General features: G+C 40.5%; 1 protein-coding gene across 15 annotated transcripts in view; it reads right to left on the bottom strand.

Annotated features, from left to right (window-relative positions):
- Nucleotides 1-22727, bottom strand: part of FBRSL1 (fibrosin like 1) — a 382122-nt gene that overhangs the window by 236681 nt on the left and 122714 nt on the right. For all 15 annotated transcript variants that reach the window (XM_075217007.1, XM_075217057.1, XM_075217042.1 and 12 more), the window contains one exon: nucleotides 9274-9474. In XM_075217007.1, the coding sequence (XP_075073108.1) occupies nucleotides 9274-9474 (201 nt within the window). The remainder of the gene's footprint in view (nucleotides 1-9273; nucleotides 9475-22727) is intronic.

Here is a 22727-nt window from a genome sequence, read left to right on the forward strand (position 1 = left end):
AAGCCGGGTCTAGTGGGACACTCCCTATTTTTGGCGACTGTTCTGCCCAATCTATGGGGCAGGTCAAGACCATGTACTCTTTATATACACACTGCATTCTTTATATACTACACTATGATGCTAGCTGTTCCTCTTGGGCTGACCACTCCTCTCTAGTGTCTGGTCTCGCCTCTATGATGGATGCCCACACCCCCTCTGGTTGGGCGCCTAGTATTGCAGTCCCCCGATGGGCCCTTCATGTCCCAGTCCGACACTGGCCATGAGAGCGTACACACTTCCACATTTTCCCAACATTGTTTATCGTGATGTTTAGGAGTTTTAAAAACCAATATTAAATTATGCGATGTGTTTTGGTATGATAAAACATAATCGTGGGAGGGTACGACACTTGCAATATCTGAACAAGTGGTTGAATCGTGTGATCTGCATAATTGCATAGATGTGTACCCAGCTTATCTTGTCCACAGGGTTTCATTCTGGCCTTTTACCGTCACCACCAGACCACGGCTACATTGTACCGTCACCACCAGACCACGGCTACATTGTACCGTCACCACCAGACCACGGCTACATTGTACCGTCACCACCAGACCACAGCTACATTGTACCGTCACCACCAGACCACAGCTACATTGTACCGTCACCACCAGACCACAGCTACATTGTACCGTCACCACCAGACCACAGCTACATTGTACCGTCACCACCAGACCACAGCTACATTGTACCGTCACCACCAGACCACAGCTACATTGTACCGTCACCACCAGACCACAGCTACATTGTACCGTCACCACCAGACCACAGCTACATTGTACCGTCACCACCAGACCACAGCTACATTGTACCGTCACCACCAGACCACAGCTACATTGTACCGTCACCACCAGACCACAGCTACATTGTACCGTCACCACCAGACCACAGCTACATTGTACCGTTACCACCAGACCACAGCTACATTGTACCGTTACCACCAGACCACAGCTACATTGTACCGTTACCACCAGACCACTGCTACATTGTACCATTACCAGCAGACCACTGCTACATTTTACCGCCACTGCTAGATTCGTACAACACAAATGTGCAGTAAACTAAGAGTGGAAGTACAATAGCTTTAACAAATACAAGCAACATCTATAGAAAATATAAGTGAAATAATTTATTTGAAAGCACGCAGGTACTGTCCCAACTGTATAACCTACTGAAAGGACATTCCGCTTTACCTCAGAGATGAAATGAGAGAAGAAAACAGTTCTTAGTACACAAATACAGATTTTGAAAGTGGAAGATATAAATTCAGTGCAACCAGTCTATCCCTAGTAAAAGGTTATCTGATGAAGGGACAGTCTCAGACGCATACATGTGTGTTCAACTTCACCTAGGTACACGTAGCATTATACACACAGTATATTCCTTTGATAGGGGTCAGAGAATAAAATACTGGTTGTGATATGTTCACCTATAGCAGTACAGACCTCATCCAATCATATAACAATGTAAAAGAGTCCGCAGCACACTGAATATCTTGAGAATAGTAGAAAGTATTATACATACATCATGCTGTATAGCTGCAATTCTCAAGATATCCATTATACTGCAGATTCTTGTAGTTAGGAAATAAAACCAACACCCGCACTCGACTTACCCTAACCTTAATACACACAGACCCATATGCAATTCTTGTATTTTCTGTTATCACAGGAACTGCCATAGACACAAGATTAATGTCATGCTCAACGCTGATTTAAAGATACAACAGATCAAAGTCCTGCAGAAAATCGAGCTGGTAATACTTTTGACCAAGCTATTGAGAATCAATTTGGCATCACCAGAGAAAGCAGAACCAAATGACTTCACAGTGCTGATCAATAAAGCGCCTCTAGTAACAAATCACAGCAGGATTCTCAACTTTAAGGTGATGAAAGGGTAACATGAAAACAAAGAGAATCCTGAATGTTCACAGTGAGCTTCAATAAACAACAACAGCCTGCACATCTTTACTGCATGGCCCTCGGCAGCCAGGGGCTGTGCCTAAGGCCAAAGCTCTCTCCAGTGACCTCGCTTGCCAGACTGCATTTTACACAGAAAGATTGCTCTTTGTTTCAATGCAGAGCAAGTGCCTGCTGTGACTGCATCATATTGCTGGACAAGGCACACAGGAACATAGCAAAGATGTAACATATCCCAAAGCTATGTCCTAGAGGGGACCCTGATGATAATCAGAGTTTATATTCACTTTACATTTTTATAAATGGACATATGTCATTAAGCACAGGAGTCCACAGGTCTCTGTATCTTTCATTTGTCAACAGGAGTTAAAGCGGCCATATTGCTTGTCTGGTACAGAGACATTAACACACAAATCTAAAATTGTGTGTTACTATTATAGTTTAATGCAGTCAGCAAGCTCGAAGGCTAGTTTGTTACACAAGATAACCCGCAAATTGTTTTCTTCTTCTTCACTAACTTGCACGGAGATTCATGTTCACATAGAATTATATGGTGCTGCCTATGTGGCCTCTATCGTACCTTCAAGCAAGCAGAACAGTCAGGCAGCACATTAACTGATTCTCATCTTCAATAAAACATAACTGAAGGACAACAAAAGCATGGCTTGGGTCCACTGTATGTCATCACTTAACAGCGGCAGAAACTTGTGGATTTAGAGGATTATGGTCATTAATGTATGTCCACTTCACTGGAGAAATTGCTGCCACATTCTTCTACTCGATACAATTCCTATAACAACTGGAAAATGAAGTGATTGCATTTATGTACATTTCCATTGATTACTGCAGTGACTAGATATGAAGTGTTCCCATCCCCTACACAATAGACGTAGTCATTTTATGGGTTGAACCTATTCAGGAAAATGAAGAATTTACTAGGGACATGGCTGAGACACAAGGCATTTTGTGCATTATGCCCACAGGCAGTACAGAGTTTATTTTTATGTTTCTGTGGATAGAAATGTTAAGGATACGGTCACACTTGCAACTTTTCAGCTTCTATTTTCCAAAGTGGAAAATCAGAGTTTATTTTTATGATCGCTGACTCAATAATTTCTGCTGCTTGAAATCACTGAAAAATGCAAAGTATTTCCAACGGTGCAAACGACTGAGTTTTGACAAGCAAAAAAACAGATTGCTGTTCAACAGTGGAATTACACCCTGTGCTAGATAATTGTCAGACAACACAGATTTTAACAAATCTACATTTTCCAGGAGCCGTTTCTTTCGCTGGACTAAAACGCCAACTGTAGCAACTAATAGCAAATAGCGGAAAATCGCTTGTGTGATATCCAATAACATTTAAAGGATGTCTATAGGAACAATTTTTAAGCAATATAAGGTGTGTTACTGGACATAATTGTTACAGAAAAATCAGCAATGTGGCATAAAATAAAGGTTTGCGGAATTACATAAGGCTTAATTTGTGGCTTACTGGTTGGAATTAGGTAACCTTAACATCTGATCTCAATCACTCAACCCCACAGCACGTAAATCATGTGTGTTCCTTATTAAATAGAGGTCAATGAAATGAAAGGGAAAATGATGGTTCAACCATTTTATTGGCTGCCTCCACTGTGTATTGGCAACAGTTTAAAGGTCATTTATGCAGTTAAATGCAATCACATTTAATACTCAGACATTGTAATATAGAAACAAATAGCAGACGTGAGCTGCACTGACATGTAAACGGACCTCTTTACTAACTAGGAAAACACTATCTTTTCACAACAACGAGCACTCGTTTTGTTATGAAGGGTTTGATTTTTTTCCCCTTTTCCTGTGACCTCTACAAGAGTTCACTTCCTGCTCATTGTCTGGCTGCACACTTCCTGGATTGTAAAGCTGGGTGCTGAGAACTGGAACTGATACACATTATGATCACTTGAGAGGAAGTATTGTACATAGATGGAAACCGCTGAAATACTGGTGGAGGTCAGTGAAAGCCAGGAACTTACAAACAGTCATTGTGACAATTAAAAGGATTCCTATTTTGTTACTGTTGCATTAGCACTAAAGGGAATATTATTGGATGGATGTCTGTAGGGGTTGGACAAATCCCTGGCATTTTACACACAGAAGGTGAGTCCCTTTGTTGTTGCCAACCCTTGGTCCAGTGCATGGTTGTCTGCTCTTCACCGAATGGGGCTTATATGCACAGCATTTCAGCATGTATAATTATTATTGTGCCCAGCGACCACATAACCAGGCTTTATAAGGCTTTTTATAAAATGCTGTGTGTGCAAACTCTACACATTGAAGACCAGTTCTGATGATTGACAGCTGATGCAATGGAGGCTCAGGCTAGTATATAACAGGAGGAAGAAATGGGGCACAGGCTGGTGCTTTATGACTAAAGGGGGCACAGGCTGGTGCTTTATGACTAAAGGGGGCACATAAATCATATTCTGCCAACACAGTGCCTCACTTAGATTTAGGCGCTAAAGGGTGTACAAATCATGTTGCAATGCAGGGAAATACTGACCGCTTTTGCATGCAGTGCACAAATCCTTTATTTTTACACTGCAATATAGTTTGTATAGTATGTGCCGCCATCTCTAAATTTGTCTGTACATTTTTACTAATGTATAGACACACTGACAATTGAAGACTTCACCCTATCTCTGATCTTTTTACCATACGGTCATATTCCATATTGTCATAACGCACATATTACATTCGTTACCATACCTAACTGTGTTGTGCAGAATTCAGCTGACCTATATCAAGTGAATTTGACAATGTAGTAGACTGGGCTGTAATATCACCATTCCTACTACTATATTCAATACAATACTCCTTGGCAGGCAGACAGCCACAGCTTATTGAAACAATGTTGGCACCTTTTACAAAAACAAGGTAGTATTATACCAAAACTCTGAATGCTGTATTTTAATAGCGAAAAGATTAGATGTTCTGGAACACTCCCAGTGACACATTGCCTTCACTATGTAGTTTCCCAGATGAGAGTGCATCACCTGTAAAAATGCTAAATACAGCCGAGTTGGGCAGCACAGTGGCTAAGTGGTTAGCACTTCTGCCTCACAGCGCTGGGGTCATGAGTTCAATTCCCGACCATGGCCTTATCTGTGTGAAGTTTGTATGTTCTCCCCGTGTTTGTGTGGGTTTCCTCCGGGTGCTCCGGTTTCCTCCCACACTCCAAAAACATACTGGTAGGTTAATTGGCTGCTATCAAAAATTGACCCTGAATTATGGTCCCTGAGAAACTCCATTCTATCTTTCCTCAAACTTCAGATCTTTGTTGGCGTGATTGTGGGGCGGTGGGCTCTTTCCTTCATATCTGGTGGGATTGCCCTCTGGTGGCCATATTTTGGGACGAGGTAATTTCATTAGTCCGACAGGTTACCTCAATCAATGTGCCTAAGACCCCACTCTCGGTGTTCCTTTACCAATCTATCAAGGGCATTACCAAAACATCAGATAAGCTGATCCGACACGTCTATAACGCAGCTAAGTTACAAATAGCGAGTGAATGGAAGAAGGCCTCACAACCTTCTAAAGAGGGTGTTATGAAAAGAACTTGGCACACGGCTTCCATGGAATATGTGACTAGTCTCCTCCGTGACACAGTTCCCACGTTCCACAAAGTGTGGGATCCTTGGTATAGCTTTAACAACAGTAGTATGCCAGGTCTATCATAAGTCTTAGATGCTTTCCCCTCCTCTTCTTTCTTCAATCTCTATAACTATATTTCTTCTTCTCTCTTAGTGTTCCCTCTGTTCACCTTTCCCCCTCTGTCCCTTCCCCTTCCCTCCTTTCCCCCCGTACCTCCCAAAAAATTAAAAAAAATCATGGCAGTTTGTTCTATCCGCTGGATATGTACAAGGGTACAGGATGCACCTTAGGAATTGGGAAAAATATTATATCTCATTGTTCATTTTGCAGATCTTTAACTCCTTCTCGGAATGTACTTGGATGTGTAAAATATATTTATATCTTTTCTGTTGTTCTTCTGCGCTCTTTATTTTTCTTATCTGAAGTCTTTATATTTTTGTAATCCCGGTACAGGGATACTATGTATGACCTGTACTGTTGTGCTTTTTACACATCTGCTGTTATAAATAAAAAGTAAAAAAAAAAATTGACCCTGAATGAGTTCTCAGTAGAGTGCTGCGGAATCAGTGGCGCTATATAAATAAATGGTGATGATGATGATTGTAGAAAACGGTCATTGGTATAAGATATAGACCTTAAATTCTAAGCCAGTGAATCTCTGTCTCCAGGTTGTTTATTTCTATCCGGATCAATAACGTTGAGTGTTAACATTGGATATAGAGAACCTAAAGTAAAGCTTGGGTCATATTCTGGACAAGCATTTTCACACATTGTACAAATAAACCACTGGGGAGATAGTACAACATAGAAATCAAATGAACTTTCTGCCATGAGACAAGGTAACAGCAATGATAGACACAGCACAGAGCTGATCAGGAGAAAATGACACAGGCATAATTATATCACACAGATCAGAGATCGACTGATCTACTTCCCTGATGGTTTTCTCTTCTTGCGTTATATTCAGAAAACAATAAGAGAACATGTTCATCTGTGCAAGTCGAGAAGAGCTTGGGAGATTTACATTTTTTCTGAATTAATTTGATACATGTTTAAATAACCCTAGCATCATTACTAAGGCTTATTAAGCAAGAATTAAAATAAATGCTTGTAATTTATCACACACTGTTGACAATGAATGTTTAGTTTCTTTAGTATCTAATTTGAGGTTTCTAAATTTATATGGATCCTTACATGTTTCCAGCATATTACATTTTCAAGTGTAATGTCCTAATGACTCACATTTATCTTCAAGACGCTGTTCACTGTAGCATGATATTGTTCCCACATGGAAGTTTTATGTGGATGTGGTGTCAACAGCATGTGACTGGTTAGCTGAGGTAACTATCCAATCACATTGTGTCTACAGAATTCCCACACCTTTACATTTCTTCCTAACAACAATCTAAGGCTACAGCTGTTACTTCTAGTGGGCTGACAGCCCAATTAAAAGTCATTTTATAAGAAGCATTGCCCCAGTAATGACATAGTTTAATCCATTTGCTGCCAGTATTCTTGGCAGTAAGGATGTAAACAGGGGAGTGGGTAGAAGGCAAGTTCTTCAGATGGAAGAGCGGCTATAACCTACGCTCTGGCCTGAGATGAGCTGAATCAAGCTCTACAACCTGAGCATCCCTTCTCCGCACTCTGGGCTGGGGATCCTCTGGTGGTTTGGGTGAGCAGCTGTGAATTTGATGCAGTCACAGATTATTGTTGCAGTAGAATAGACAGCCATCTGTGCCCTCTTCACAGTGTGCTGCTGCTCCTTTCCACAGCCCCTCACTCCCCTCCGTTATAGGACTGACACAAATAATTCAACCATCTTGACAGCGCTGGGGCGCAGTGTGTTGGCTTTACTTTTGCAAGACTTACTCATTAGTGTGAATGTTGTGGCATACAAGCCATGTACATTTGTGTACACTCAGATAACTGAGCAGAACTGGCTGATGCTTGTTTCTTGTACTGAGGCATGCATAAAAAGCCACTTACAGTTTCCTAGGAAAACCCATTTTCTTTAATCAATAATGTAGAAGCCACATGTTTGTGATCAGATAAGGATGATATAACGCTCTTTGAATTGAAAAAGCCCTCAAAAACTTCAAAGTCATTATGGAAGGAAATGGCTTTTTAAATCTCTGACAAGTCCTAAATAGCAATTTAAGTACGCAAAGTGCAAAAATTCAGAAAGGGATTCTTGCCGCACAAAGTAAATGTAAATAGTATTTTGTCTTTAAAGGACAATTAAAATTAAAATGGAAGATCTGTCACATGAAAGAGCTGCTACAATCATTCACAAATATATAGGATATCCAAATATACACAAAGGCTTTAGGAATGTACCAGAATTTGACATAAGGGTTTGCCCATGTGCTGGGCGATTTGACAGTGCACATAAGACGGTTAGGACATTACATGGGACCTTCCAGTACTTACACTAGCTCATAGTACAGTAAAATATCTTGCAGCCAAGGAGATGACATGGTTACAAACATTATCACATTTCTTCAATGGGATATCGACCCTGCAACAGGCTAATCTGTCCCTTAACAAGTATATCCATAGTGCAGTTGTCAGCAAAGCAGCCGTCCCTATTGTGTCTGGGTGTTTCAGCTGCGACAGTCAATTGCCAAACTGTAATACCTTAAAGCGCTAAAAGGGTCTCTCACAAAACATTGCAGAATATTCTACAATAAAAAAAAAACAAAAAACATACATAGGGAAGTACAGTATGACATTTAGTCCTAGCAAGAAGGGAGCCCTCTCCCGAGTGAATGTAATGAGAATCTTCTCAAATTCAATCCTCCACGTGAAGGGACTCCCCTAAGGGAATATGCTTACAAGATTCCCCTTGAAAACAGGCACATCAGATCATGTCTTTTAGCACTTTTGTAGCTTGCTTCCATGAAACTCCAACACCAGTGAGTTGATCATAGGAGCCATCCAGGTTTCTTGAATCAGAAAGGTTTGATTTCCTCAAAATCAAACCTCAGGAAATCAAAACCTTTCTGATTAAAGAGACCTGGATGGCTCCTACGATCAACTCACTGGTGTTGGAGTTTCATGGAAGCAAGCTACAAAAGTGCTAAAAGACATGATCTGATGTGCCTGTTTTCAAGGGGAATCTTGTAAGCATATTCCCTTAGGGGAGTCCCTTCACGTGGTGGATTGAATTTGAGAAGATTCCCATTACATTCACTTGGGAGAGGGCTCCCTTCTTGCTAGGCTAAATGTCATACTGTACTTCCCTATGTATGTTTTTTTTTTTATTGTAGAATATTCTGCAATGTTTTGTGAGAGACCCTTTTAGCGCTTTAAGGTATTACATCTTTGTGCTTTGTATTTTGGGCATTTGTGGATATCCCTTTATACCTTTGGCAGCTTGGGGTTTTACATCAGCGCTCATTCCTGGAGTTACCATTTTTTCTGTATAATTGCTAAACTGTGTTGCAGGGGGTGGAGATGGTAACTGCACCACAGAAATGGCAGTCAGGGGACACATATAACAACAGTAAGAGACATCTTTTCAAATTTGACCAATTAGTTCTTTTAGGGTTGGAGGTCTTAAATCAAACAGACAATTTCAATGCCATAGGCCAATATATACTGTACATTGGCAACCTCTGAATCTATTGGCCGATTATCAGAGAACAGGTGTGAATTGATGTTTTTTTTAAAGACGTACCTGATTGAATGTCTTCAGAGGGAATTTCTTCCTGTCCCGTTCTTTTCCTCTCTCCAATTCTCTCTCGGAGCTTCCTGCATCATGGTTGTGCCCATTCTCACTGGGCTCTGCGCAGATATATTTCCCAGACTCTCTGGCTTTCTTTGCAGGATGCCTTTCCCGTATCTCTTTTCGTTCTGGTGGTTTCAAAGCCAGATCTTTCTGTAAAAGTAAGGAGAAAATCGCTGTCAGCAGGACACTTAATAAAATAAATAGTCATTTATAAAAGCAGTCCAGCAGGATTTGATGGCATTTTCTGGAGTTTTTGGCATATATAAACACATGTATATAGAAAATAAATACATACATAGGACACAACCTGAAGGAACTATAAAGAGACCTGTATCCCACCTGGACAAATTGACCTTGTGTGGTGAATATAGCTGCATGTTCCTTACACTTGCACAGCTGTTAGGTCTCTCGGGGATAGATCTTTCACTATTCACTCAGGTTAACCTGGCTCAGACTACTATGGCTAAAGACAATAAGCAAAGTAGTGATCATGTAGATGTTAAATGCTGCAACATAGTGAAAGGTAACAAGCCAAGTTACATGTATTATGTCATGATAGTTGCAAATGTTTATAATGTTTGGACTTTCCAGGTATGACTCTGGAGAGAGGTATTGCACAATGGGGGGCCCTGCTGGAATACTGAACATTTTCCAAGAGTAAAAATGGTGACAATTGTGTTGACTCTGAATATCTACTGTCTGACCATGGACTGGTAGAAGCCCTGCAAGTCTTTAGCAATAGTTCTGTAATTCTTACCAGCCACTTGAAAATGAACAATTTTTCAGAACATTCATCATTATCATTTATTTATATAGCGCCACTAATTCTGCAGCGCTGTACAGAGAACTCACTCACATCAGTCCCTGCCCCATTGGGGCTTACAATCTAAATTCCCTAACACACACAAAGATTAGGGTCAATTTTTTAGCAGCCAATTAACCTATCAGTATGTTTTTGGAGTGTGGGAGGAAACCGGAGCACCCAGAGAAAACCCACACAAACACAGGGAGAACATACAAATTCCTAGAAGATAAGGACATGGTTGGGAATTGAGCTCGTGACCCCAGTACTGTAAGGCAGAAGTGCTAACCACTCAGCCTCCGTACATCATTTAAACCAATGATGTGAAACAGCACACTCAAATGGTGACAGACTTTATCTTATTGACTCTGCTTAGAAGTAACTGCAGCACAAACCTACTCCGTGCCTAGAAGAAAAACAGCAATGAGAAGTGATAGTTTAATCAACATACTAACTGGCACATCAGCCAGGATTGGAAAGAGCATGAATTGGAGCATAGGCCCCTTAATCGAGGCAATTTACCAATGCCCACTGTTCAAGAGATATGGCCATGGCCCAGAGAGATGGCTGTCACAGCACCAGATGTACTTTTGACTGCATAACCACGTGAGTAGAGCGCTAGCATGTTCAGTCTGGGTGCATTTGCAGTATAAAAGAAAAAAATAAATAAACCATGAGGGATCACGAAAGTGGCCAAGGGCTGAGATAAAATGAAACAAGGCGAGTCAGATATGAGGAAATGGGGCAGAGGAGTGCAGGGCCATCTTTCCCATTGGGCAAGCTGGGGAACTGCTCAGGGGCTCCTCGGGCATAGGCAGGGTTCTGAAGCTCAAAAAAAACCCAAAAATAAAACAATAAAAACCTTACCTTTTTGCGGTCACACAATGGCGATCCAGTTCCCTCTCTGTTCCCCTTCTCCATGCTGCGCTTATACTGAATGTGAGGAGCGCAGCACGGAGGAGCCACAACGCAACAGACAAGGAAGAAAGAAGACAGAAAAGAAGAAAAAAGAAGGTGATAGAAAGGTAAGTGAAGGGAGACAAATAGAAGAAGAATTGAGGGCACAGTATCTGATACAGGGGCATGGGAGGGAGACCAGGGGTGCATGATGAAGGGGGCAAATAGAAGACTAATGGAGGGCACAGTGTTTGATACAGGGGGAGACCCGCCACTCCACGGCTCTTTTGCCAATAGGGTGGTCCTAACTCTAAACAGTAAAAGTCCCATATACTTGGGCCATACATATGTGTTTTGAAATTGAGAACTAACTTACTAAGAGGTACCCCCAGAAGCCTCCAAATGGCAATACAAGACCAACACTCCCCATCAGCTACTGACACCAACATGCCTCTCAAACAAAACAGAAGTGGAAATTGGTCAATCAATTTATAGGTTCATAGCGGGTGCTTGAAAGGGTGGGTTATCCTGAAAAGAACAAACAAAGAAAAATCCCCCAGCACACTGCTATAACTTATTTTTCTCATTCTTTTAAGGTAGCCAGAACTTTGAAGTTCAGAAATAAAAAAAAATAATGAGAAGCAATTAAGATGAGTGGTTAAAAAAAGAAAAGAAATGTACAATGCAGTCATGGAATAAGCTGCAGCGACTCTCCAGAGTAACCAACTCTTATTATAAAATAGCACAACACATCCCATCTGACACATCCATCAGGTAATGAGGTTACATGGACACACGGTTTTAAACAGTCTTTTTTTAATAATAATGATTTCCTATTAAGATCCATTAATTTGTAGATTAAAATGCCATTTTAATTCGAATTTGGTTAATGAAAATAAAACAGTTGCAAACAGCAGCAATACCTAGTCAAACTATCTTAAATTAACACTACGAGATTGTGAGAGATATACATTTTATGAACTTCTTAAAGTAATGCATTTTGTATAATTACTATTCCCTAATGAACTTTGCCTCACATTCTTATCTTTTCTTCAATATGTCTCTTCTCAAGAATGTGCACATCCAGCAGTTTCAGTACAGGGAGCCCACGACCCCCATTTGAGGCCTACGTGACTGAGATAAGACACCTGCTGTACATCCTGTCTACAAACTGCTGACCTGAACAGGATGCCTTCAGAAACCTTGGATTCCTTATCTTCTTTTGTCTGTGAAACTATGCATAAATAAAGCTACTCTGACTTAGGGCTGGTCAGAATCAGAATCATTTTCAGCCTAAACATCTGAAGTTGTCTGTTTCTCTATCGATCGATACCCACAAGGTATAGCAGCTGGAGTTCAGGAGAAAGGACCCGTTTAGGTCATCTCTGACAGTTTCAGTGGGGACTCGTCGCCGGGATCTCCAATACATCAGACCTCCCGACAACGGGGTTCTCCCTTTCCAGACAGACAGACGTTAATCCAGCGCTGGTGAGCAAAAAGCTTTATTTTTGCTTTTAGAGCTGTCTCTGTGGAGGGGGAATTATCCCAGCTCGAGGGTACTGCAGTCTGATTGACGGAGATCCCTGAACTCTGGCAACAGATACTATTAAGAGTATCAAGGTACTTGTGTGTAATCTGTCTTGTATTGTTACATGTATTGATATATTGTCTTCTCTATGCCATACACCTGATACATCTGTACACATGAATAACACCACAGAACCCAGTCAGATCACACAGTTGACCCTGCAAATAATCTTGATTGTATACGTGATTGTGTTTTTTGATGGATTTTAATGAAAGTAGTTAGGAACATTCAGAAAGGCAGACCAGCTGCAAACTTGTTGTAAAGCAAGACAGGAACAAATAAAAGTTTTCTCATTCAAAATATATTGGACCATAAGGTAATCCCATTATGGGAAATAAAGGGTCCAAGACAGGAAAGAAATCCGAAAAGTACGGGGATCTAGACCCCATAAAGTATATGCGAAAGCATAAAGGCAAGGATTTCACAAAAGGGATGAGAAAACTGTTCAAAGCTGCAGGGGTGTCTGAAAACCGGTATATTAAAGGTTCCATTTTTTAAACAACTAATTAAAGACAATGAGAAAACACTGAAAGAAAAAGGTTATTTTGACAGATGTGTTGCATGGTGTAAAATGTCAGAAGAATTAGAGAATGACAATGATTGCTGTGATATGTTACAGTTAACAAATTTAAGTGACAATGATTAAATAGAAAATGTATCACAAGCTAAATGATATAATGACTAAAACAATGAATCAAGTAGGTTGTGTACTAAAAATGTATGTTTAAATGCTGCGCAGCTGAAGAGTGAGATGTGCCCCTCCCTTATTCTGTGTAAAAGATTTCAGTGTGTTGAGATAAGAAGCACTCTGTGTTTTTTTTGTTATCTGACAATGTAACATTGATAAAATGGTTCTTCCAAGTATGTTTCTATTTTTCAATAGGAAAAATATGTCCTGAGTGCTGATTGATATTAGCATGTTGAAGCTAATGTGTATTTAGTCTAATGCTGGGACTTGTAGTTCCACAGCAGTAGGCTGGAAGATAGCAGTTAATTTTTCTTTCTCTGTATGTGAGTTTTATCTCCTTCTTACTGTGTGTGAGAGAGATCCGTGTTTGTCTGTCTTGACCGTTTTACAAGAGACATGTTTCAAGGTTGAAAAAGCTGTACAGTTGTAAATGTAATGTTTTTGAAGAGATGCAAAAGAAGTTTTAAAGTTTTTGGTCCGTCACAAGACTGTAAATAATGCACATTATCACTATTACTGGTTTCAGAACAAAGTTGGCTGGGGTCCAACAAGCCGTTTCTATATTTGAACAAAGTAATTTTTTTTTTTTTTTTGAGAAAAATAGCTTTCTCTTTAATGAAGTTGAGAATTGTGGGAGTGAGCTTTACATGGAGATATATTACAAGCTGTTTTTATCTGTGTAAAATGGCGCTGATAAATGTTCTCAGAAATCAGGAGGGTTTGTTATGCCCATAAAGAATTGTTACGAGATAAAATGTCGTCTGTGAGCGAGAATTGTGAATATATATTTGTACTTTAAACATGGAAATCACAGAATCTGGAAATATGTGTGAATATTTGGTTTACAAAGAGATGATGAGAAAGGAGTGGCTTTGAACACTCGACCAGGTCTCGTCACTTTGACATTCCCTGTTTGTGAGATTAGGGACTGCCTCTTTGAGGAAATCAGTTTTTCATTGCATGGAACGCATAGCGTCACAGTTAAGCTACAAAGAGAAACTTTTAAGCAAGTGTCGTATTAGCAGCTGTTCAACGTGAATTAATAACAGTTACTGTAATTCCTAGTGAATAAATGTTAATCTTTATGCAAAAGTTTTTTTCTTCACAGATCTCCAGCAAAAAAGACCATTTAGGCAATCCAGATTGCATTGATCCAACTTCCAATGAATAGAAGTTGCAATATGTTTTGGTCAACAGCTGAACAAAAAGCAGCTTTTGAGCTGATCAAAGATTTAATCACAAGCGCCCCAGCCCTTGGGCTACCTAACTATGAACTACCGTTTAACTTGTTCTGCCATGAACAAGAAGGGCACGCTCATGGCGTACTAACACAAGAGCATGGGAGCAGACAAAGACCATTGGGGTACTACTCCCAGAAGCTAGATTCTGTCATAGTGGGAGCCCCAACATGTATAAAAGCAGTAGCAGCAGCCGCTTTATTGCTACAAAAAGTTGCAGACATAGTGCTGAATTACCCTCTCACCATTCAGGTACCACACTCAGTCATGGAAATACTGAATCAAGCCAGAACAAAACACATCTCAGCGGCTAGATTAACTAAATATGAAGTAGCACTACTGACACCCTCAAACGTTACGCTAAAAAGATGCACAGTTTTAAATCCAGCAACATTGTTCCCAAGTTGCATGGATATAAAAGAGGGGAGTAACAGTATAGACGCTGAAGACACAGACAATACAGAGAGTGTTGAGACTGACAAAACAGGAAACACAACTAAAAACTTTTTTCTGTGATCATGACTGTCTAGCCTTAATGGATCTGGAAACTAAACCTCCCGGGGATGTTAAAGAGACATCTCTTAGCAACCCTGATTTACTCCTGTTTGTAGATGGGTCCAGGTACTATGAGGAGGGCTCTCCCAAAACAGGTTATGCAGTTACAACAGAAACAGATATTGTACTCCAGCAACCCCTCCCACCAAGTCAATCTGCACAGCAAACTGAATTAGAAGCACTTATAAGTGCATGTCAGTATGCAGAAGGGAGAACAGCTAACATTTACACTGACTCCAGATATGCCTTTGGGGTTGCACATGACTATCAAAGTATTTGGAAGAACAGACACTCTATGGCCTCTAATGGTAAACCCATTAAAAATGCAGAAATCATTTTGAGGTTGTTTGCTGCATTAGAACTGCCCAAAGAAGTGGCAGTCATAAAGGTAAAAGCACACACCAGAGAGCAGACTATGGAAGTAAGAGGAAACAGACTAGCAGACCAGGCTGCAAGAGCTGCAGCAGACTTACCGCTAGTACAACACTATTTAGTGTCCACAACACCCCCCACCCTCCCTATAGATCTGGAAATGCTAAAAAAAATCCTACAAAAGCAAGCAGCAGTATCTGAAAGAGAGGAGTGGAAAAAGAGGGGGGCGGAACACATAGAGGGCATATGGGCCACAACAGACAGACACTGTCTCCCTAGAGTCCTTTTTCCTACACTGGCTGCTCTAGTGCATGGGCCTTCCCATGTCTCAAAAGACGCAATAATTAACACTGTATTCAGACACTGGATCGCGCCAGGCTTCAGCACAGCTGCCAGTAATCTGGTAAAGGCCTGCGCCATCTGTAACACACACAACCCTGGTCATACAGTAACAGTACCTCCCAGGGTGACACCTAAACCCCTCTACCCCTTTCAGCGCATACAGATAGATTACATTCAGCTACCCAAATGTGGAATATATGAATATGTCCTAGTAGCTACTGACCTATTCTCTAATTGGCCAGAAGCTTGGGGGATATCCAAAGCCACAGCAAAAAACACAGCCAAGAAGCTGCTATCTGAGGTAGTATGTAGATACGGGGTTCCAGAGGTGATTGAATCAGACAGAGGTACTACTTTTACAGGAGAAGTGATGACATCTATCATGTCAGACTTGGGGATTGCTCAAGCATTCCATACCCCCTACCACCCGCAGAGTAGTGGCAAGGTAGAAAGGCTAAATGGCACTCTCAAGCTCAAAATACAGAAAGCCATGAAAAGCACAGGGATGCCCTGGCTGCAATGCCTTCCCCTCGCCCTATACTCAGTCAGGACAACACCTAATAAGAAACACAAGCTGAGCCCCTATGAAATACTGTTTGGGGGGCCGCCAAAGACAGGGTGTTATTTTCCACAATCTCTAGTGAAACACCAAGGTGAACTGACTAGTTATGTGAAAGAACTACAGAAGTCCCTCACTAACATACATTCTCGAGTTTTCTCTTCAATCCCAGATCCAGAGGATTGCACTGGAACACATGCCCTGGTGCCAGGAGATTACGTCTTCGTAAAAAGACACGTGAGGAGGTCTCTGGAACCACGGTTTGAGGGGCCATATCAAGTTCTGTTGACTACACCCACTTCTGTGAGACTTGAAGGAAAGGATCCTTGGATCCACGCCAGCCACTGCAAAAAGGCTACGGTGACCCAGGAAAAACCATGAAGGGGAGTAAGGTCCTTTAAAATATTGTTTCAATAAGGGAATAGAATCCAATAGGGCTATAAATGAGTCAATATGGACCCCATATGGCCAAATACGCATTAGTTACCAGAATAAGAGTTTCCCTTTAGGGTCTGTCCCTAAATCACGCTGTCAAGTTATAGTGAATTTCACCCAACCTTATTTATCACACTAATTCTGAATGCAACCAAACAGTGAAGATGGAATCCGGAAAAGGTACTATTTTTTTAAAGAGTCAGGAGTGTATAAAATGTCAATATGACAGATATAATCTCACCTGGAACGGCACACTGCCTGCCTTTGACAATGACAGAGCAGAAAATGACACTTCATGTCACTTAGGACAACAGGTATCTACATATTGCCTGTTTTATGATATCCCCTACCTTTTACCAGATGATGTTTATTATGTATGTGGACGCAATGCCTACAAGTGGCTCCCCCCAAATTCAATAGGGGTATGCTACTTGGCCAGATTGATTCCTGAATTCTATGTCATGACCCATGATGACCTCAGAGGAGTATTCAGGAATAAAAAGGACCATAGGCTTGAAAAAAGGGAAATTAAGACAATAGATACTGAACATATCCCTCTCATAGCAAAGTCCAAAGGGCACAATGTGGGTATTGGATTTGGTAACATCATTTCAATAGGGACATGGGGGTACATGGCAAACTATAATATGATATTAAAGGTTGCAGGACTTTTAGATAACATAACAGAAATTTATGACAAATCCTTTAGGTATGTTGGAAAAGAACTGCAGGCGATGAAAACCCAGTTAATACAACATCAACTTGTATTAGACTACATCACTGCTCAGTCAGGAGGGTACTGTTTAACCCTAGAAACAGAATACGGAATACATTGTTGTAACTTTGTAACAAATGACACTGATAATCCAGAAGAAGTAATAGACAGGTACATGACAGAAGCCAAGGAAATGAAGGAGAAATTCAGGAAAGAGAATTTTGACCCCGATACGGTTAATGATGGCTGGTGGACATCAGCCTTCTCATGGTTAAATCCTAGTAATTGGGGCAAAGGTATTTTCGCATGGATTTCAGGCATTTTAATATGGATAGCTAAGATATTCGCTTTATTGTTGTTGCTATATGTCATTTTTAAACTAAGCTTATGTTTTTTCCAATGCTGTTTGAAAAGGTGCAAAAATGATCTCATTCTGAATAAAAAGTCTCTTAAAAGACATGTAAAGCCCAAACCGGTATCAGATGTTTATCTTGCCCTCTCTGAGCTTTAAGGCTCTTTTGTACTCTCCCCCCCTCAGTCTTTCCCATTTTCTTTTTTTATTATTTTTAAGAATTAGGTGTACATGAACCATAGACCTGATTGAATGTATCTTTACCATCCTCTAAGGGCCTATCAGAGGTTCCATTGAATTGAATGAAGTAGGTCGGGTGCAGGAGTGCTTCATGCACACCAAAAGGATAGGCAGGGCAATTATAAAAATGATAAAAAGAGGGGTTTATGTGAGAGATATACATTTTATGAACTTCTTAAAGTAATGCATTTTGTATAATTACTATTCCCTAATGAACTTTGCCTCACATTCTTATCTTTTCTTCAATATGTCTCTTCTCAAGAATGTGCACATCCAGCAGTTTCAGTACAGGGAGCCCACGACCCCCATTTGAGGCCTACGTGACTGAGATAAGACACCTGCTGTACATCCTGTCTACAAACTGCTGACCTGAACAGGATGCCTTCAGAAACCTTGGATTCCTTATCTTCTTTTGTCTGTGAAACTATGCATAAATAAAGCTACTCTGACTTAGGGCTGGTCAGAATCAGAATCATTTTCAGCCTAAACATCTGAAGTTGTCTGTTTCTCTATCGATCGATACCCACAAGGTATAGCAGCTGGAGTTCAGGAGAAAGGACCCGTTTAGGTCATCTCTGACAAGATCTTAAGAGAACAATAAATAAATGTAATGAGGGAGCAGGGCTTAGTAAGTATTGAAAATCATCATCACCACCATTTATTTATATAGCGCCATTAATTCGGCAGCGCTGTACAGAGAACTCATTCACATCAGTCCCTGCCCCATTGGGGCTTACAGTCTAAAATCCCTAATCACATAGACAGACAGAGAGAGAGACTAGGGTCATTTTTTTAGCAGCCAATTAAGCTACTAGTATGTTTTTGGAGTGTGGGAGGAAACCGGAGCACCCGGAGGAAACCCACACAAACACGGGGAGAACATACAAACTCCTCACAGATAAGGTCATGGTTGGGAATTGAACTCATGACCCCAGTGCTGTGAGTTTCTTCATTATCTGGTCACGGAGGATCAGTAATTTACTTAGGCCAACGGTTGGGGAAACACAGTTACCAGTCACTCAGGTCTATTATTGAATGGCACGGTTTGTCATTAGTGTTACCACTAGTTTTTACATATATCACTTGTGAACATGTACTATATATTTATTCCCACCACAATCTTGAGTGTTTTTTTTATATTATTCCACTCTTATTTCTTTCTTCCTCAACTGCTTTGCAACACTTTCAACTGTATTTTTGTTCAGTTTGTTAAAACTTCCTTTTTAGGGTATATTATTTTCTTTATGATACTCTTTCACTAAAAAAAAACCCAGCAGGTAACCATTCCCTTTAAGGCTGCAACAACATGCACTTTGATATATGGAGGAAATATACTACACCCCTCTTTTTGCATTTAGGGCCTATTTAAGAAGCTCCTAATCCCCCCAAAATGGCAGATTTCGGGGACAACCACAATATTTAGTATCCCAGCTATTTATAACTAAGGGATCCCAATGTTATTGTATACAAAAGCAGTCCCCATTGGTTTCTATGAGGACTGCTAATTAGCATAACTTACCAAGTTCCAAAAACCAAAGATTTTCAGAAATTGTGCCTGATGGCTAAGGCCATCTTAAGATGATGTTAGTTATTGAAACCTAATAGGGAGGAGAGCATTGCAGTAGAGGGATCTTCCCTGCTCTCCCCGGGTGCCCACTTTGCGATAGGGATTATAGAGGAGATAGGTAAAACTGTGTGTTTGCCGGGACATCCGTTTATCGTGACTGATGTTCAGACAGAACACTTTTACATAAATGGTCACAATCTTATTCCTTAACGCTGCGCTAAGGAATGAAAATGATTGTGTGAAAAATGCGGTTATTGTTAAATATGCCTGTTAAACCCAAATACAAAGAATTTCTTATAGCTGCCTTCCCATTGTCAGATATGAGCTTAAGAATTGTTCTGTCTCAAGTTTTCTACTTTTTATTATCACTTTCATTCACCTTTGTCCTTCTTTATTGTACTATGCTCTGGGGTTAGTCTTCTCACTCACCCAATCTTACACCTCACGCTTCCCCCATCCCTTGGTTGCCACACAATTACAAATACAGAGGTAGCGCCCCAAATGCTCCTTGTGCACATTGTAAGACATGTTTAGAGAACTCTGGCACACAAGTACTTTAAAGCTTAAAGCTGCAATGTAAACCCAGAAGGATGACAGGTGATATGTCTACAAAGAGATGAGCTGGAGACTAATCTGTGTACCTAACAAGTGCATACAGACAGCAGATTACAGAATATCTGAATATGCACACTTGGGATCTGACAACTGGTCACTCTACAGTACAACTTCATCTGATAACTGTGTGGAAAGGTTACCTCCAGTTACTACTCATTTGATCGATTTGAACTATTAAAAAAAATCTTTATAACCTTAACTATTAAGCAAAGTGTATTAAACACTTGAGCACTGTTGAACAGTAGGACTTGTGTGCTGTCATTCCCAATTTCTTTACTTCTAAAATACCCAGAAGAGGACAAAGTGTGAAGGGACATAAAACCACTCAAACATACATTATATTACATATGTTATGAACCAGTTGAATAGATTTAGGTTTCTCTTCAATGCAGAGCTCAGTCTACCCAATGATTCGGTGTGGAACTGCCATCCCATTATATCACTAAAAGGATTTATAGGTATTAAACCTTCCAATGCTACTGAGGCAAGTGGGACCCGACCACAAATATTAATACACAATAATAATAATAATGGAAACAGATTGCACAAAACATATTATACTATATGTAATGCTTTGGATATGAGGCACGCCATTAAATAGCTATTAATCCACCCCATCCACTGCATGTTTCCCCATGACATCCGACCCCCATACTGAGCACTCTGGTGCAGCTGCATTGACTCTCTAATGTCCAACAATTTACAATAGAGAAAGCTGTGTGTGGGTCTATCTGTTGACTCAAAAACACACAGGTACTAGAATCTACAGGGCTATTGGTTGGGGGTTCAAGAAAACATGCGGGGACCATCATCATGAGTCCTGACTTGGAGGACAGAGTTCTCCTTAATTGACAGCCTTATAGAATAGAACAATCTGACACAGAACAATATTTACTTTGCAAGGATGGGATTATTTATTGAGTGTAGAAAACTGGATTACATCAAAGTTTAGAGGAAGAGATCAAAACAGGAAGCCTATGCACAGAGGAATAGAGAATGCTTTATGTCAAGGCCAACACGGTAATGAAAAGGGACAGATTCTATGCAACCTCTGGCATGACTACAAGAGCTGCAGCCTCTCTATTTCAGGAAGCAGAAGTGATTGTATAGAGTACTACTTACTAACTGGCACTTGTGCTTTTTTTTTTAATCATGTGGGACACGATGTGGAAAGTGCTGCTAACAGAAAACTTGGAGCAGAACAGATATTTTTAAAACATGGCTTCGACATGTAAAATGAAAAGTGGTCAAATAGATTTAAGACACAGACAAGCAGAAAATAGTAGTCTTAAAATGTTCTCTTTTCTTGGTCATCAAACAGCACAGATCAAATGACAATAAACATTAAGACATGTTTGAGTCACCAGGAGAATAGGGCAATTCATGTAAGCAAAAGAACAAATTCCCTATGTGAACTGGGCCAAAGGGCCATTAAAATAAGTCCTGGGTTTGTATACCTTACTTTTAAAGCTCACCTGTTAATCATAATTATCTACTGTTTGGAGACCTCCTGCAGCAAGTCCCCAAGGGCTGGTCCAAGGGACAAGTGCAGGGGCCGTGGTAACATGATTTGCCCCTTGCTGTGAAACAATGCCATTCACATTCACGCAGTGATGCATGATACCAAATACTGCGTCCCTTCACTTCAGAGGTGGTTGGAAGGGCCTTCATGATGCAGATCAAATCGAAATGTGCCATCAATGCCCTGCCAAAACCACCTCTGAAGGGAAGGGACACAGTATCCGGAGGGTGGCACTCTCCCCCTGGAGTCTCCCAGATATTCCGGGAGAGTAGGCAATTATGATGTTAATGTGAAAACGTTGTACAAAGTGCATCTTGCTGACTAAAGAGAACACAAAGTGGCTTTGGTGAAATGAATCTATCATTGTTTATGAGAATTTTGAACAGTGGAGGCCATGCTCTTTATGTGACTGTTCACTGTAAGCATGCTGTATGGCAGCTTCCAGGCAAGAACTCCCTAGGTTTTACTGAGCATGGATAGAAAGATAAACCCTACTCATAAGCAGAGTACGTTTTCATGTTAATAACAAATTATAGGTCTCTAATTCCAGATTTACACATTCCACAAGCAATTAGCAACATTAAACAATTAAATGCACAAAAGTCCTTTTATTTAGTCCTGTAGCAGCAATATATTACTGTAATCTCAGACAGTTTATGCCATAGAATGAAAGTTACCCATACATACAGCCATGTTAATAAGATATCCCATCCGTTATACTATCCAGTGTATCTCATATATCTAAAGCAATATATGTGACCACACCCTGAGCTGGACGTAACCATTATCCAGTTTCGGATAGAGGAAATGTTGGGCAATATGAATTAGGTGTAAAGGCCTTGTAAGAGAACGTGCTTAGATAATTTATAGTGGTTGCTTTTCTTGCACCCCTCTCTGCCATAAGAGAGAGTACCTA

The sequence above is a fragment of the Mixophyes fleayi genome, chromosome 1 (assembly GCF_038048845.1).
Source record: "Mixophyes fleayi isolate aMixFle1 chromosome 1, aMixFle1.hap1, whole genome shotgun sequence".
NCBI lineage: Eukaryota > Metazoa > Chordata > Amphibia > Anura > Limnodynastidae > Mixophyes > Mixophyes fleayi.